This window comes from Bos indicus x Bos taurus, chromosome 19 (genome assembly GCF_003369695.1).
Source record: "Bos indicus x Bos taurus breed Angus x Brahman F1 hybrid chromosome 19, Bos_hybrid_MaternalHap_v2.0, whole genome shotgun sequence".
In the NCBI taxonomy this organism is placed as follows: domain Eukaryota; kingdom Metazoa; phylum Chordata; class Mammalia; order Artiodactyla; family Bovidae; genus Bos; species Bos indicus x Bos taurus.
Genome location: NC_040094.1, coordinates 25,557,188 through 25,572,950, shown reverse-complemented (window position 1 = coordinate 25,572,950; position 15,763 = coordinate 25,557,188). Strand labels below are relative to the sequence as shown.

The following is a 15,763-nucleotide window of genomic DNA, read 5'->3' as shown; positions in this document are numbered from 1 at the left end:
CCTTCTTGATTTCCAAACCTCACCCAGCCTGGAGACCTCCCACCAGAGGCTGTCTCTCCTCTCCCACTCCTGCGTTTGCTCCCCTCTTCCACCTCCTTCTCACCCTGCTTCTCCACCCTGCTACCTTCTTGCCCTTCTGTTTCCCTGCTACTCGGCCTGCCCTCCCTTCACTGCCAACACCATTCCGGAAAGACCAGTCTACACATATTCCCTCTGCATCCCCCTCTCTACAATTGGCCTCCAGCCCCTACCACCTTTCTAGATGCCCTTGCCAAGGTTACCAGCAGTGCCCTTGTTGCCACATTCAAGCAGACACTTCAGCCCATATCCTGCTTGGCCTGTCAGTCTCTGACACTGTTGGCCAAGCCCTGCTTTGTTGAAAGATTTCCTTTCAGCAACTCCTAGGTCCCACCCTCCCCTGATTTTCCTAGCCAGCCTAGTATACAGGGAAAAGATAGTTTTGAATTGCAGTTCTGCCACTATATGTACTTGGGCAAGTTGCTTAACTCACCAAGCTGCCTCTGTGAGTCAGGGATAATAATAGCCTCTACTCAGGTTGGGCTAAGATATATAAAGTACCTAGCATGGAGCCTGGTACACAGCAGTGCTCTGCCCCTCCGTCTATCCTCTCTGCCAATGGTGGAGTCAGCAAGCTGTCCCCAGATATGTAGTCTCTACAGTGATACAGCCTTTGGTTCTTGGTTGGGTATGAGGCTGCCTAGAAGCTGCATTTCTCAGCCACCTCTTGCAACTGGCTCTGGTCATGTGACTAAGTTATAGCTAATTGGATGTTTGTAGATGTGTCATGTGACACCTTCTGGGAACTTTCATTAAAAGAAAGCTGGTAGATCTTTTGCCCAGTTCTTTATCTTTGTCTCCATCTCACTGCCTGGAATGCGTATGTGATGGTTGGAACTCTAGCCATCACCTTGAATCATGAGGACAAGAGTCAAATCCAGAGGTTGCTGGAGCAGTGAGTGGAAAGAGTCACTTCTGGGAGGTCTTTGTGGAGCAGAGCTGGAGCAAAACTGTTGCCCCCAAACTAGGTTCATCTTGTAGTGGGTGTCCAGTGAAAACACACAACCAAGCCAAAGAGTGGGAGAAGGAAGGATTTATTACTTGTAGCAAGTAAGGAGAACACTGGGGATCTTTCTCTGTAACAGTGTCTCTTGGAACAGCAAAACTGGGGAAGTTTCAAGCTTAGGGCACATGCTTATTATTCATGAAGAGGCTTGGGGAGTTTACGTATCATAGAACTGGGGCAAAGGTTGACAGGAGGGTCAGAAAAGCTCAGGGTCATCCCTTAGGTTTCGGTTGATCTAGTGGTTGAAGGGGGTTTCAATTCTGCAAAACAACTCAAGAAAGTGCTTCAGGCTAATCTTTACCATTGAAACAGAACTGCGGGGTCTTTACCACTGATATATCATCTTTGCTGCTGCTACTTCTTTGCCTGACAACAGTTGTTTGATCCTGCATTCTTTTGTTCCTTTAAAATCATTAATTACTGGGACCTGTTCATTCATTATTGAGACCTGTTCAAAGACAAGCATTGTGACCAGGCTTGGATCACAAAAGCGGCTTAGGGCACAAATGACTTCTCTTATACCAAAATGCTACATTTGGTTCTTTTTCTCTGGGACTCCTTACTTTATCTGCTTACAATACCAACTCAGGACTGTTTACCCTGAGGCTTTTATGTGGAATTTCTGTTATGTAAGTCAGAACTGATTCTGCCTACTACAGAGATTTTGGGGCTTCCCTGGTGGCTCAAATGGTAAAGAATCTGCCTGCAGTGCAGGAGACCTGGGTTCGATCTCTGGGTTGGGAAGATCCCCTGGAGGAGGAAATGGCAACCCACTCCAGTAATCTTGCCTGGAGAATTCCATGGACAGAGAAACCTGGTGGGCTACAGTCCATAGGGTCACAAAGAGTCGGACATGACTGAGCGTCTAACACTATACTACTACAGAGATTTTTTCTCCCCTAAAACTGTCTGTCCTCAGCCCCTGTGTATTTGCTCTGAGTTATCTCACCCTTTCCCATGGCTCTACTATGGGTCCTTCCTGATAACTCCTCAAAACGCCTCACTGGCCCAGCTCTCTTCCCTGAACTCCAACCCCACACATCTGATCCCCTGATTGCCATATAAAATTAATTATTCACTCAACAAACATCTTTCATGCAATGTGTCAAGCTGTGTGCTGGATGAATCAGGCACAGTCCTGCCGTCAAGGAGCTCACAGTTCAGAGAGGGGAACAGGCAAGTAAACAGATGCCATAAACTTCCAAGGAAGTCCCTAAGGAAGGTTGTTAACCCGTGCTGTGCAGTGAGGTCATGGGGAAGGGTTTCTGGTAGAAGAAGCATTGAATCAAGCCCTGAAAGGAGTAGAGCCGGTGGTTAGGACTGATGTCATGGAGAGCCTGATTAGATCTCTTCCCAGGGTACTGCTGAGCCATGGGAGACTCCTAAGCAGGAGCTGACCAGTTGGACTTGTGTTTCTGAAATATTGTTCTGGATACCAGGTAGAGAAAAGCTAAGTGGGTGAGGGTGGTGGGGGAGGGCGATGAGGTTGCTTGGGGCTGGGAGTCCCAGGAGGAGGCGGCTGTAGCAATTCAGGTGCAGGAAGACAGTGATCTGAGATAAGAGAGGGACAGAGAAGTAGAAATAAGTGGCTGGATTCCAGGAATATTTAAGAAGGAAGTTGGGCAGGGCTTGGTGATCTATTGGTTGGAACAGGAAAGGGGTTGGCTATTCAGACTCCCAGGTTTCTGGCTCCAGATTGAGACAGGGACGCAAGAGGCTAGGTTTGCAGGTGTGATATGGGGCTCCATCTTGGACAAGTGGTGGAGTGAGGTGCCAGAGGGTATACAAGTGCAGAATGTAACTGAACCGATAACTGATGAACTCGCCAGGGAAGAGGTGGGCTACCTCCAAGCTCAAGACCTCCCGCCCCAGCTAGGCTATTCCTGTTGCCTGCTCATAGGTCCCTTCCCCAAGTGACAACCCGATTCTAACCCCAGCATTATGTTAGAACCGCTTCCCTTTCCCCCTACACCCCACAGCAGCAGAAGGCTAAACTCCTGAGTCTACCATTCAAGGCCTTTCTCCCTGGCCCTAGGCCTGGGCCCCATCCAGTGGCTGATCTCGCTTCGCCCCTCCCCTAATACACACTGCACCTCATACCCGCCCCCGAGGGCGGGGGTGCGCTCTTGCCCCTGCCAGGCCGAGATGGCTGGGGGACAAAGCGTAGGGATGCACCCGTACCCTCCAGGCCCCGCTAAGGGGCGCAGGCCGCGGCCTGGAAGGATTTCGGGGGACCCCAGGTAGCGATGGGGGCGTGACGAGGCCGGTCCCGCCGCAGGGGGAGGTGCCTCTCTGGAGCCACCGCCCGCCGCGGCCCCTCCCCTCCGGGAGCCGGGCGAGAGTCCTGGGCTCTGATTGGGCAGCTCCGGAGGGGGGCCGCGCAGCTCCACCAATGAGCGCGCGCCGGGCGCGGCAGCTGGCGGAGGAGCGAGCGCAGCCTGGAGCCGCGGCGCCGCGGGTCTGAGCTCGGTGATCTCGGCCCTGGGAAGGCGGGCGGGGTGGGGTGCGCGCCGCGGGAGCGAGCCTGGCAACCCGCAGGGCCGCGGAGACTGTCGTTGGACGCTGAGGTAGGGGTCGGCTTGGGGGGGTGGGGGGTCAAGGGCGGGGGAGCGGGAGGGGACGAACGCCTGATCGTCTGCCCGGAGCCTGTAGGGGAGAGGGATGGTCTGGGAGGTTGCGAAGACAGCCCAGACCTAGTCCATGCGGGGATCCTCCCCCTTCGGTCTGCGGGGCCCAGTCTTTGGGGTGCCTCCCGCCGGAGCCTGCATCTGTCTGCGCCGGCACCCGGGACCCGGGACCGCATCTCCGAGGACGCTCCGCCGTCTGCGTCCCATGCCTAGCTCTGATCTGCGGGACCGCGTCCATACCCAGCGCACTACCCCCTCCCCTGCTCTTGGTGGGAGGCCGTGCCTTTGAGGAGTGGGCCCAGACTGGGGCACCCACGTGTGGATCTGCGCGGAGCGCTCCGCCCACACGGCCCTCCCCCGAGTCTTCCTGCAGGAGCTGGGGCTGGAGGATGAATGGGACAGATGCAACGCTCTCGTGGCTTCGGCTGCGCTGCGCAGTCCTCCTGGCTGGGGCGGGGGCGGAGGGGGGCGGCGGAGGTGGAGGCTGCGGTGGCTGCGGCCTGACAGGCGCAGAACTGGTAGCTCGGAGGGTGCACACGTGCTCGAGGACCTGTGTGTGGTGTTTGGAGGCGGGTGTGCGTGTGTCACGTGGGCATAGGAGTGTGCCTGTGTGTGTGAGGGGGGTGCATTTACTGGATGGAGTGGTGTGTGAGGGCGGGTCACGCGGACATGGGCGTGCGCCTGCTCCGGGAGTGGTGTGTGTATGTGTGTCTTCGGGGTACAGGAGTGTGTAGAGAAGGTTATGTCCCAGGTCACAGGACTATGTCTGGGTGGGCACACATGGGGTTTATATCCGCCACGGGGGTGGGGAGTCTGCAGGAGCAAACAGCTTGTGTCCTTGAGGATGCACTGGTCGCCCCCACATCCCTCATTTTTCCCTCTAGAGCATACAGATGGAGCACCCACCGAGTGCCAGACTGTATCCTAGGCCCACAGACTCTGGGGACCCCTGCCTCTTCCTTGGCCTGTTAGCCCTAGTCCCCACAGAGGACAGAGGGTTCTTTTTTTTTAAATCTCATCCAACGCAGTCACTCCCCTACTCAGACCCTTCCTTTGGCTTTTGAGATTTCCTGGTCTCTGTCCAAAAAGACCCCCGAGGCCAAGCCCTGCGTCCCAGCCAGGAAGTGGCTGTCTGTCATGCACAGTGTGACCTTCCATCGCCTCCTCTGAAACTCTTACTCAGCGATCAGGAGCTTAAATGCCACCTCCTCCAGGAAGCCATCCCTGAGACCAGGCACAGTGAATGACTGTGCCTTCTCATCAAGGTGGAGCTCTGCTTGCCATCAGGTACCTCTCACACATGGACACCACACTCCAAGGACATCGGCCTCCTTGCTGTTCCTCAGATAGCATGATCACCGTCTTATCTGGATGCATTGGGTCTTAGTTCTGACACATGGAATCTTTGTTTGAGTCATGTGGGATCTTTCCTTGAAGGATCTTCGGCTCATGGACTCTTTGTGGTACGTGGTCTTAGTTGCTCAGCAGCATGTGGGGTCTTGGTTCCCTGACCAGGGATGGAACCCATGTCCCCTGCGTTGCAAGGTGGATTCTTCACCACTGGACCACCAGGGAAGTTCCTGGGCCTCACTCTTGATTCCCTCAGACAACTGTAATTTTTTTCTCCACAGCATGTACCACTTGACATGCCATCTATTAATTCCCGGCTTTCTTGTTTGTTGCTTCTTGTCCCACTAGAAATTAAACTTCACTGAAGCAGGGACTTTGTCTTTTTGGTTTGGTGCTTTATCTCCTGGCACCTAACACCGTGCCTGGCACATACAGCAAGTGCTCAGTTGAGTTTTTTTCATGTGAATGAATGGTCCTGGGTTCCCTGGCTGCTTCCCAGCCTCTGAGCCCCAGTCTCCTCGCTGCTCAGAGCAAGGTCTCCTGCTCTTCTGTCCTTCAGATTCCAAGATCCTGGAAGGCCAGGTCTGGAAGAACTGAGACCAAATTAACTTGCATGTTAGCAATATCCCCTCTAGGAAGTGGTATGGAGGATGGGGTGGGGTGGGATTGAGGTGTGAGCCTGGGGGTGGGTGGCAGGTATGGAGGAAATAGTGGGGAAGGAAAGTGGAGGGCTGGATCTGGACTTTTTAAGGAGTTAAGTTTGGTGACCTCACCCAGCTGTGGGGAGATCAGGGAGGAGATGTCTGAATTGTCCTCCAGCAGCCAAGGAGAGGGAGGTGTGTTCCTGGCAGAAGGCACAGCCTGTCTGAAGGGCTGGCAGCACAAGAGAGTCTGCAGTTTGGGACTTTCGGCTAGAATGGAGAGTAAGTGGGGTAAGGTTCGGGGGTTAAGGATGGGCAAAAGGGAAACGATGGGTGATAAGGAGGGCTGCCAGGCTTCTGGCCTGGGAGAACTGGGAGGATGATGGCACTCATCTCTGAGATGGGGACAGAGGAGGAAGAGCGGACTCGAGGGAAATGCTGAGCTGAATTGGAACCGAGCTGCCGGGGAGCACCGAGGGGAGGAGGCAGCTGGCTGGAAGGAGTTGGGCTGGAGGCATGGACCTGGTTTGGAGGATGAGGAGGGGCAGAGAGAGGAGGGAGGACCTGGAGGACATCAGCAGGAGCCACTGAGGATGTGCTAAGGGCTGCTGGGCTGAATTAGGCGCAGAGCCCACCTCAGTGGCTGGGGCCTCCCTGGGGATGGTGGGAGGGGGCGTTGTCACAGCAGGCATCCTCCAGCATGACTTGGCACCAGACGCCTGGGCCTCCCCCGAGGGGACTGAGTCATCCCAGGCGGAGGCGGGAGCCGCGGAGGCCACCCGTTGCCAGGGCCATCCAGACACTTGTCAGGAGCATAAACACAGCTCCTGTGAGGCAGCCTAGGGATACCCAAGGCCACCTTCTATGTCTGGTCCCAGGGGACCAGACCACCTCCTTACAGCTTTCCCTTCTGGCCTGTCCCCTGGCAACCAGGGCCATGTCTTGTCTTGCCTAGATGGTAGCTGGGCCCCTGCTCAACCTGGCCCTGAGATTCCCAGCGGCCTTCCAGAATTCAGGGCGAGATCTGAAGACATTCATCCCAGGCGGGGCTGCTTGAACCAGTGTGGGTGAGAGCAAGATATGCCTGCTCTGTCCTCTTCTGGGCCTCCTCTGAGGGACCAAGGTGATGAGGTTCATCTTGAAGAGGAGACCTGGTCCTGTGGGGTCTGGAGCCAGGGTCTGCATCCCCTGTGCGCTTCGGGCTAAGTCCCTTCAGTCATGTCTGACTCTGCGATTCCATGGACTGTAGCCCGCCAGGATCCTCTGTCCATGGCATTTCCCAGAGAAGAATACTGGAGTGCATTGCCATTCCCTCCTCCAGGGATCTTCCTGACCCAGGGATTGAACCCAAGTCTCTTGTGTCTCCTGCATTGGCAACCAGGAGGGCCTCCTGGGAAGCCCCCTGCATCCCTTAGGAGCAGCCAGATACCTGGGAATGAGGTGGGGATGAGGGACATAGCCTGGAAGGAGAAGTCTGAGCTGGGTAATGTGCCAGGCCATCCTGGAGCCAGGGGTAGATATGGGGCTATGCTTTGTGGGCTTTTTGTTTGTTTTTGTGTTTTTAAGAGTAACTTTTTTTTTCTTTTTTGTCTGTACTGGTCATTGTTGCTACACGTGAGCTTTCTCTAGTTGCAGCGAGCAGGGGCTACTCCCTCGTTGTGTGCATGGGCTTCTCTTGTTGCAGAGCACAGGCGTGCGGGCTTCAGTAGTTGTGGTACATAGGCTTAGTTGCCTTGATGCATGTGGCATCTTCCTGGATCAGGGATCGAACCTGTGTCCCCTGCATTGGCAGGCGGATTCTCAACCACTGGACCACCAGGGAAGTCCTTGAGGCTGCACTTTGTGTGCACAACAAGGCTCTCTCTCTTGGTGGTTGTGACAGACATATCCTAGCCCCACATCACTCAGACACAATCTGCTTCAACGTCCATAGTCTCATTCACTTCCTCCCATAGCCCTGGGAGATGGCAGGATGGGGGCTATCTATCCTATTCACATAGCTTACTGAGGCTCCAAAAGTTCAATGATGTGTCCAGGGCAACATAGCCCCAGTCTGGGAGGACAGCTGGGGGTCGCGCTTCTCAGTGAGGAAGGGCCTGAGCCTGGCCATTCTCACCTGCAGGACCAAGCTGGTCCCTAGGAGGCTCCCCATGCCTGTAGAAGTCCTTGCTCTGCCCTGGGCCTGGCTGCCAGCCTGTCTGTCCTTCTTTATGCCCATGTGGCTCCTAGCTAGCCGCCGAGTCAGTTTCTATACAGTGTCTACAGACTTAAGGGCTTAAGCTTGGGGATGGCCTTGAGAAACGCCCTGGGTGAGCTTCCAGAGAGGGATGGGTCCTACCCAAGACATACAGCCCAGCCCAGCAGGCAGCCCCGGGCTGGTGGACAGGTGACTGTGTGGGAACGTGGGAGGTTCCAACTTGACTTTCTGAGATCAGGTTCCCATGGCACCCAGCGGGTGCAGGGCCCACCCCCTCCCCCAATCCTGGGGCACGGGTACACAAAGACCCCAAGACACACAACGCACATGAACATGCTTAACCACCGAATGTAGACCACAGCCGTAGATTTTTGTTTCCGGGCAGACGGGCTCCTGTGTGCAGAACCCCCTCCCCCCACACACACTGTTACCCAGAGCTGACAGCCCTGCTCGCCCATATTCCCTCACTTGACACACACCCTCACACACAGGGTGCCAGGCCCTGTCGCCTGGACACAGGCAGGAACCGGGGGCCTCCCCGGGGCACCTCCTGCACAGCCGTGCTTAGTCACCTGAATCTGATCCAGGCGGGAGGGAGTGTGGAGGGCCTGACGTCAGCTCTCACAGCTGCCTGTGCCGCCCGCGCCTCCATCTGGGCCACCGCGTGTCCCAGGCAATCACAACAACAGCAACACAACAACTCAGTTTTACGGGGCTCCGTTAGGGGCAGGCCCGGTTCTGAGCCCGGTAAGGGCGTTCCTCCCTTTACTCCTCCCAGCCACCTGGGCAGTGATACTGCTGCTAACCCCATTCAGCAGATGGGGAAAACCCAGGCACAGAGATCAGTCACCTGCCCGTGGATGGGCACACCACCAGGAAGGGGCGTTGGCCTGGCAGCCTGGCTTCAGAGCCTGGGTCCTAAACCAGGGAACAGGGCCCCAGAGTGGAGCAGGAAGGGTCTGCCCTGACCTGAGGTGTGACCCCAGACCCACCCCTGTCCCTTGCTGGGCCCTACTTTCCTCATCTGAGAAAAAAAGGGTGACAGTCTCAGGGGAAATCATACGCAAATTTGTTGGGCTCTGCAGCCTGTGGCCTCTGCCTGTGATGGTTCTCAGTCCCCTGGGTTCCTGCTGGGGACCAGAGGACAAGAGTTCCAGACACTGCCATCCATTCCCTGCTGTGGGCTGGGGTCTTAAGCTCCTTGGGGTTCCCTCTCTCCTCTCTGCTTTCCCATCTGTGTAATGGGGCCAGGACTGTAATGATCACTATGGCAAATATTATTGAACGCCTACGATGCCTCAGGTACTGCTGCAGAGGCTAGTGGTCTTATGGAGACGAGGCAGACAAGAACCCTAATCTGTGGAGTTTATGTGGGAGAAAAAGAACTTACAGAGTGAGGGGGAAGGGTGGCAGGGTGGGCCAGGCTTGGAGGGTTCCTTTTAGCCCTGGCTTCTTCCTTCTTGAAACCATCTGGTTCCTAAAGCCTTTCTGATGCTCTAATCCCATTCCATCTCCTCCAGGAAGGCCTCCATGATGCTCTAGCCCTACTCACTTCCTCACCTACTTCAGAGAAGCCTTCCCAATGTTTTAGTCTATTTGCCACTCTAACCTCCTCCAGGGAGGCCTCCCCGATGCTCACATTCCCCTCACTCCTTTAGGTCCAGCGTCCGTATCTTTTCCTGTTGCCAGTCTAGATCCCCTTCCCCCTTCCTTTCTGCATGCCAATATCAGCTCCACCAGGCTACCACTCATTCAATACTTTGGGTGTCAGACACAGGGGGTCTGGACCATGCCCTTACCCACAGTTCATTTCCAAGTCTTGTAGGCTTGGGAATCTGGGAAGGTCCTGCATCTGTAGTACAGATGGGAAGACTGACGCTCAGAGCTGGGAAGGAGCTGCCCTAGGTAGGTTGGCAGGCAGGACAGGAACCCAGCCCAGGCTCCTCTGTAGCCAGTGGACTCCAGCGAGCCCAGCCTCCTTGACATCTGTCAAAGTAAGGTGATGGGGGAATAAGGAGTGAGATAAAGACCATGTTCTCGAAATTGTTTTGTGGTGACAGTGCAAGTTACCACCAGACAGGAAGGGCAGAGGGTCAGGAGTCCACTTACTTCCTTTTCCGGAGAAGATACTCAGTCTGGTCCAGGAAGGGGGAGGGGCACTGAGTGGGGTGGGGCCTGTGCTCAGCCCTGGGCAGAAATGGAGTCCCAGCCTGCGTATCCGGGTTCAGCCCGGGGTCAGGGTTCAGCCCAGGGATGTGGTTGAATATGAGGGCTGGCTCTGGACACCAGAGGTTGGTTTGGGGTTCAAGCTGGAGAGGTCTGGGGCCTTGCTGGGGGCTCAGACTACAGTAGGACCAGGGTGCAAGGCCAGGCCAGGGGAGCATCTCAACCTGAACAGATGAGGCGAACATTTTGGCCACATGAATAAACTGGAAGGGAAAACCAGGAGAAATAAGTGCAGTGAAGTCTCTCTTCACCGTCATCAGAGCAGTAGCCCCCTCCTCTAATGGAGCCTGTCCTGGGCTGCAGGCTCTGCTGGGGCAGGGAAGGGAGCGATGGGAGACTTGCCCTATGGCCCTGGAGAGGCCTCCCTGGAGAAGGTGCCAGGGTGGGAGAGGCTGGAGCCCCAGGAAGTCTTCCTGGAAGCAGCAACAGGGGTGGAGGGGGGGACCTGAAGCATCAGGAGCTCAGCTCGGCTTCAGGCAGTGCAGCGGTGGTGGCGGCAGCCTTGGAATGCTCTGCTGTCAAGGGGTGGAGCTGTGAGTCACTGGGCTGTCTGCTGGATGGGGGCCCAAGCTGACCCTGGGTTCTGTTTCTGCCAGTGCCGCGAGGCCTCCAGTTCTGCCCAAGTCTGTCTGTTCTGACTCCAGAATATCAAATTCTCCCTGCTTCCCTGTGAAGCCAGCAAGGCTGATGTGCCTGTTTTACAGATGGGAATACTGAGGTCTAGAGGGCTGGTGTGCAGCAGAGCCAGATAAGTTCCTGGAATTCCTTTTTTTAAAAAAACCTGTATGTATTTTTGGCTGTGCTGGGTCTTCGTGGCTGCGCCGGCTATTGTCTGGTGGCGCAGGCTTCTCACTGTGGTGGCGTCTCTTGTAGCGCACGGGCTCTAGGGCCCTGGGCTTCAGTAGTTGCGGCACGTGGGCTCGGTAGTTGCTGTTTCTGGGTTCTAGAGCTCAGGCTCAACTTCAGTAATTGTGGCGCATGGGCTTAGTTGCTCCACGGTACGTGGGATCCTCCCAGATCAGGGATCGAACCCCTGTCTCCTGCATTGGCAGGCGGATTCTTTTCCACTGAGCCATCAGGGAAGCCCTCTGGCATTCCTTTAGTGAGGAGGGAGACCTCAGTTTGGATGCTGGCGACCCAGGCAGAGGGAACAAGCAGGGCAAAGGCATGGAGGTGGGACTCGCAATTTGTGGCTATGGTGGGGGTGGGGCCTGGGAACCTGACCTCCTTGCTCGGTGGCCAGGACTGGAGCCTTCTCTGCCCTCTTTTCTCAGGCTCCCCATAAGGCTGCACTGAGGACCCCCTTGACTGTGGCAATGGAGGGGGGCCCGGCGGTCTGCTGCCAGGACCCTCGGGCTGAGTTGGTGGAGCGAGTGGCAGCCATTGATGTGACCCACTTGGAGGAGACGGATGGCAGCCCGGAGCCTCCCAGGAACTGTGTGGACCCTCCGTCTCGGACCAGAGCAGCCTCCCTGATCCCCAGCGGTCCTTCAAGACACCCTGCAGTCCGGCCCAGCCTCTCGACAAGGAAGTTCTCCCTGCAGGAACGGCCAGCGGGGAGCTGCCTGGAGGCCCAGGCTGGGCCTTACGCCACGGGGCCTGCCAGTCACATCTCCCCGAGGGCCTGGCGCAGGCCCACCATTGAGTCCCACCACGTGGCCATCTCGGACGCAGAGGTTGGTGGAGCAGAGCTGGGGGTGCCCATGCGCTTCTCAGCTGTCCTCAGTGAAGACCCTTTGGGACCCTTTGCTCCTCCCCCTGCCACACAGCTGTCCAGACGTTGGTTTGCATACCCCCGGAGCTGAGGAATTCACTACCTATGTGGCCTCTTCCCACCCAGGGGAGCTCCATCTGAGCCAGTTGCTGCCTCCTATAAGTCCCACCATTCCCACTCCCAGTCTAAGCCTAGGAAATAGATCCCTCCCTTATTCCCCAAGAAGTCTGTTCCGAGATTTGAAGATAGACAGTATGTTCTCCTGTCCCCCAAGGCTTCGCCAGCTTGAGTCCCCCACTTTAATCCTGCCTCACAGAGTCTGCTGTGACTCAGAAACTGCCAGTGTGCTGCCAGCCTCTGGGCTCCCACTGGCTCTGTCTTTGCCTCTTAAATCTAAAGTGAACCTAAGTACCGAGCAATCTACAGATTTTAGAAGCTGAGGTTTTTATGCCTGAGCCAGGGCTCTGGTCTCTGGTCCCAAGGCTGTCCTCATTTTTCTTGTCTACACAGTCTCCTCATTCAGCTTCTTCTAGAAACACTTGCTCGTGGATTTCTTACATCAGGGTCTCCCAGCCCCCAGTATCCAGGTGGAAATGAGTGCATTTTTCCACCACTTCTCAGGGAGCAAAGCATAGGCAAGGTTCACCATTCACATATTCAAACATCATCCAAGTCTTCTGGTCGCTTTCAGTATCGCTTTTGGTGTTGGCGCGACCTCAGTTCCCCATCTAAACCTGAAATGTTGAGGAGGCCCAGGGCTGGGGGTGAGGGGCCTGGGGCCAGGACTGGGCCCTGGAAGTGCACGTGGAGTGCTGCTTCTGGATCAAGCTCTGCCTCATGGCCCCTCTCTTTCCCCCACCAGGACTGCGTACAGCTGAACCAGTACAAGCTGCAGAGTGAGATTGGCAAGGTAGGCCTGGGGGCAGGCCAGGAGCAGGGGGAACTTGTCTTGGGGGTTTGCAGAGCCATGCTGTCTGGATCCTCCACAATCCCCTCTCCTCCTCTGGGAATGTGAGGCTGAGCCAAGAAGGTCCTACCCTGGATATGAGGGAAGTTTTATCCTCTACAGGGGATGGGAGATAATTTTTGATTCCTGACTCCCTGGAGTTTTATATGTTTATTTATTTATTGCCTGTCCTGGGTCTTCCTTGCTGCATGGGCTTTCTCTGGTCGCGTTGAGCAGGGGCTACTCTTTGTTGCAGGGCATGGGTTTCTCATTGCAGTGGCTTTTCTTGATATCGAGCGTGGATCTAGGCTCACGGGCTTCAGTAGCTGCGGCTCACAGGCTCCAGAGTGTGGGCCCAGTAGTTGCGGTGCCTGGGCTTAGTTGCCCCATGGCATGTGAAATCTTCCTAGACCAAGGATCGAACCCTTGTCCCCTGCATTGGCAGGTAGATTCTTAACCACTGAACCACTGGGGAAGTTCTCCCCAGATTTTTTGATGGACGGGACTGGGGAAGGCATAGAGCTGTGCTGAGCCCAGCAGGGGCAGTGACCAGGGCATGGAGCCCTCTCCTTGCCTGCCTGAAATTTATGCCCACTGGAGGCCAGGGTGGAGATGGGATGTGGGAGGAGATGGGGGGCAGGAGCAGCTCAGGCTCCCCTTCTCTTCTCCCCCTAGTCCTGGGGGAGGCTGCCCTGTCCAGCAGGGGCTGACCTCTGCCTCTTTGCAGGGTGCCTACGGCGTGGTGAGGCTGGCCTACAACGAAAGTGAAGACAGGCACTATGTAAGTCTGGGGAAAGGAAGGAGGTGTCGCCTACACTGGGCCCTAGATGACTTGGGGGTGGGCAGAAGCTGTGCCAAGACGGTGGACAAGGCTGCCTGTGAAGGGAGTAATCTCCCTGTCCCTACCAGAATGCAAAGGGAATGAGCTTATTGACCCTGGGAATATGCAAACAGAGGCTGGATGCCTCCGAGGGGAGAGCTCCAGAAAGGGTTGTTTTGGGAAACAGGGGTAAGGCCTAAGGTTCAGTCATGGCCACCTCCTAACTCAGTGTAACTGCAGCCAGTCCACACGCTCAGTGCCACGTGCCCATGAGCCTTTCTGGACCGCAGTTCATATGTAACCAGCCTGTTCTAGCTCCTGGTGGCTCCACGTAAGTGACATCTCTGCCTCTCCCTCCTCAGGCCATGAAAGTTCTTTCCAAGAAGAAGTTACTGAAGCAGTACGGCTTCCCACGTGCGTATCTGTCTGGTCCTGTGCATGGGAGCTCCTGGCCTGGGGGCGGAGGAGGAGACCTCGGAGGCTAGCTTCGTTAGGACTGGGGGTGGACAGGGAGAGAGTGAGCAAAGGCCTGGTGGTGGGACTGTGCTTGGTGGGTTGAGGCCAAGGCCAAGGTCTTGCAAGATTCTTGCTTGAGGCTGGTTGCAGGGCTGTGATGAGGCCCAGCCTCCTGTGACAGGCTGGACTCCTGTTCCTGGTCACAGGTAGGCCTCCCCCCAGAGGGTCCCAGGCTGCGCAGGGAGGCCCAGCCAAGCAGCTGCTGCCCCTGGAGCGGGTGTACCAAGAGATTGCCATCCTGAAGAAGCTGGACCACGTGAATGTGGTCAAGCTGATCGAGGTAGGTGGCAAGCCGATGAGGCCTATGGAGTAGCCCTTGGTGCAGGGGGCACCTGGCATAGACCCAGGGATTTTGCCAAGGCGGGTATGCCAAGGGCAGGGCCAGAACTGGGATAGGGTTGGCCAGGGGGCTTCTGGGGTCAGGTGAGGCTGCTCTGGAATGTCCTCAGGTTCTCATGGAGGGAGACGAGCTGTTCCAGAGGCAAGAAGTGAGCCCCATGGCAGAAGGGGAGAGGGACAGGGTGCCATGTGGTGGACCAGGGTCAGGGGCCAGTGGTTTCTGAGGCCTCATCAGCCTCGTGCTGGCACAGTTCCTGCTCCATCATCTGGGGTGGTTGCAAAGCATACAGTGGGTCCTGGGGCTGGCAAGCACCCCTACCCCAAGCCTCCCCAAGTCCCACCCCCATGTCTGCTCCTTCTCACCAGGTCTTGGATGACCCAGCTGAGGACAATCTCTATTTGGGTGAGTGACCCAGCTCATCCCCAAAGTAGCTTACCCGGGTGGGTCCAAAGGCTCCCCAGGGACACACTTGACCTTCAGATGGGCCTTGTGAAATGCACTGACCTCCTGGGGACACGGAGGAAAGACATGTTCTCAAGCCCCAGATTCTCTCCCCAGCGCTACTGAGCCAGACTCAGGATATCCAATTAGAGTCAACTAGTATTCCCAAACCCCCACGCCACTGATCGGAGAGACAGTGGATCAGGCAGATGCAAGAAGTAGGCCATGTGATGTGGGTTCCCAGGCCCTGTCTGATAACTCTGTGCCTCAGTTTCCTCACCTGTAAAATGGGGGTAGTAATGGTATCTACATCATAGGGTTGATGTGAGAAGTAAATGAGTTATTACGTGCAAGACACATTAGCTATTATTGTTAGTAATAGTAATACTGATGCTGTTACTTAAGTCCCTGGTGCTTGATTCAGGGTTGGGCTTAGAGGCTTTGAGGGAATGGGCCAGAAGCAACACAGGCTTAGGAATTAGAGGCCAAGGCTTTAGCCTCCACTCCCTCTCATACCTGCCCCTTCTCTGAGACTCAGTTTCCCCTGTTAAAGGGGTTCATGATGATGCTCCGCACTCGGCACCTAAAGTTCCAGTGAGGCAAGTTCACAGTAGACCCATTCTCAGCCATTTATCTTCTCTGATACCCTGGGACCCCTCTCCTGTCTCTCCCTGGATGCCTGGATGCCTGCCCCCTCTCCCACCCTCCAGAAGGGGCAGAGATCTTGGCATCAGCTGTGTTTTCAGCCTGGCTGCAACTTACCTACTCTTCTTTTCTTCTCTTTTCTTTCAGTGTTTGACCTCCTGAGAAAGGGGTGAGTTCCCCATCGCGTTCAGGCAGGACAGGTCTTCCTTTCCCTCC

General features: G+C 55.9%; 1 protein-coding gene across 1 annotated transcript in view; it reads left to right on the top strand.

Moving 5' to 3' along the window:
* Nucleotides 1–3,513: 3,513 nt before the first annotated feature.
* Nucleotides 3,514–15,763, top strand: part of CAMKK1 (calcium/calmodulin dependent protein kinase kinase 1) — a 29,784-nt gene continuing 17,534 nt past the window's right edge. The window contains exons 1-8 of the mRNA XM_027516574.1: nt 3,514–3,651; nt 11,400–11,801; nt 12,702–12,749; nt 13,513–13,566; nt 13,968–14,019; nt 14,268–14,401; nt 14,827–14,863; nt 15,695–15,716. Of these exons, the coding sequence (XP_027372375.1) occupies nt 11,442–11,801; nt 12,702–12,749; nt 13,513–13,566; nt 13,968–14,019; nt 14,268–14,401; nt 14,827–14,863; nt 15,695–15,716 (707 nt within the window). The 5' untranslated portion in view covers nt 3,514–3,651; nt 11,400–11,441. The remainder of the gene's footprint in view (nt 3,652–11,399; nt 11,802–12,701; nt 12,750–13,512; nt 13,567–13,967; nt 14,020–14,267; nt 14,402–14,826; nt 14,864–15,694; nt 15,717–15,763) is intronic.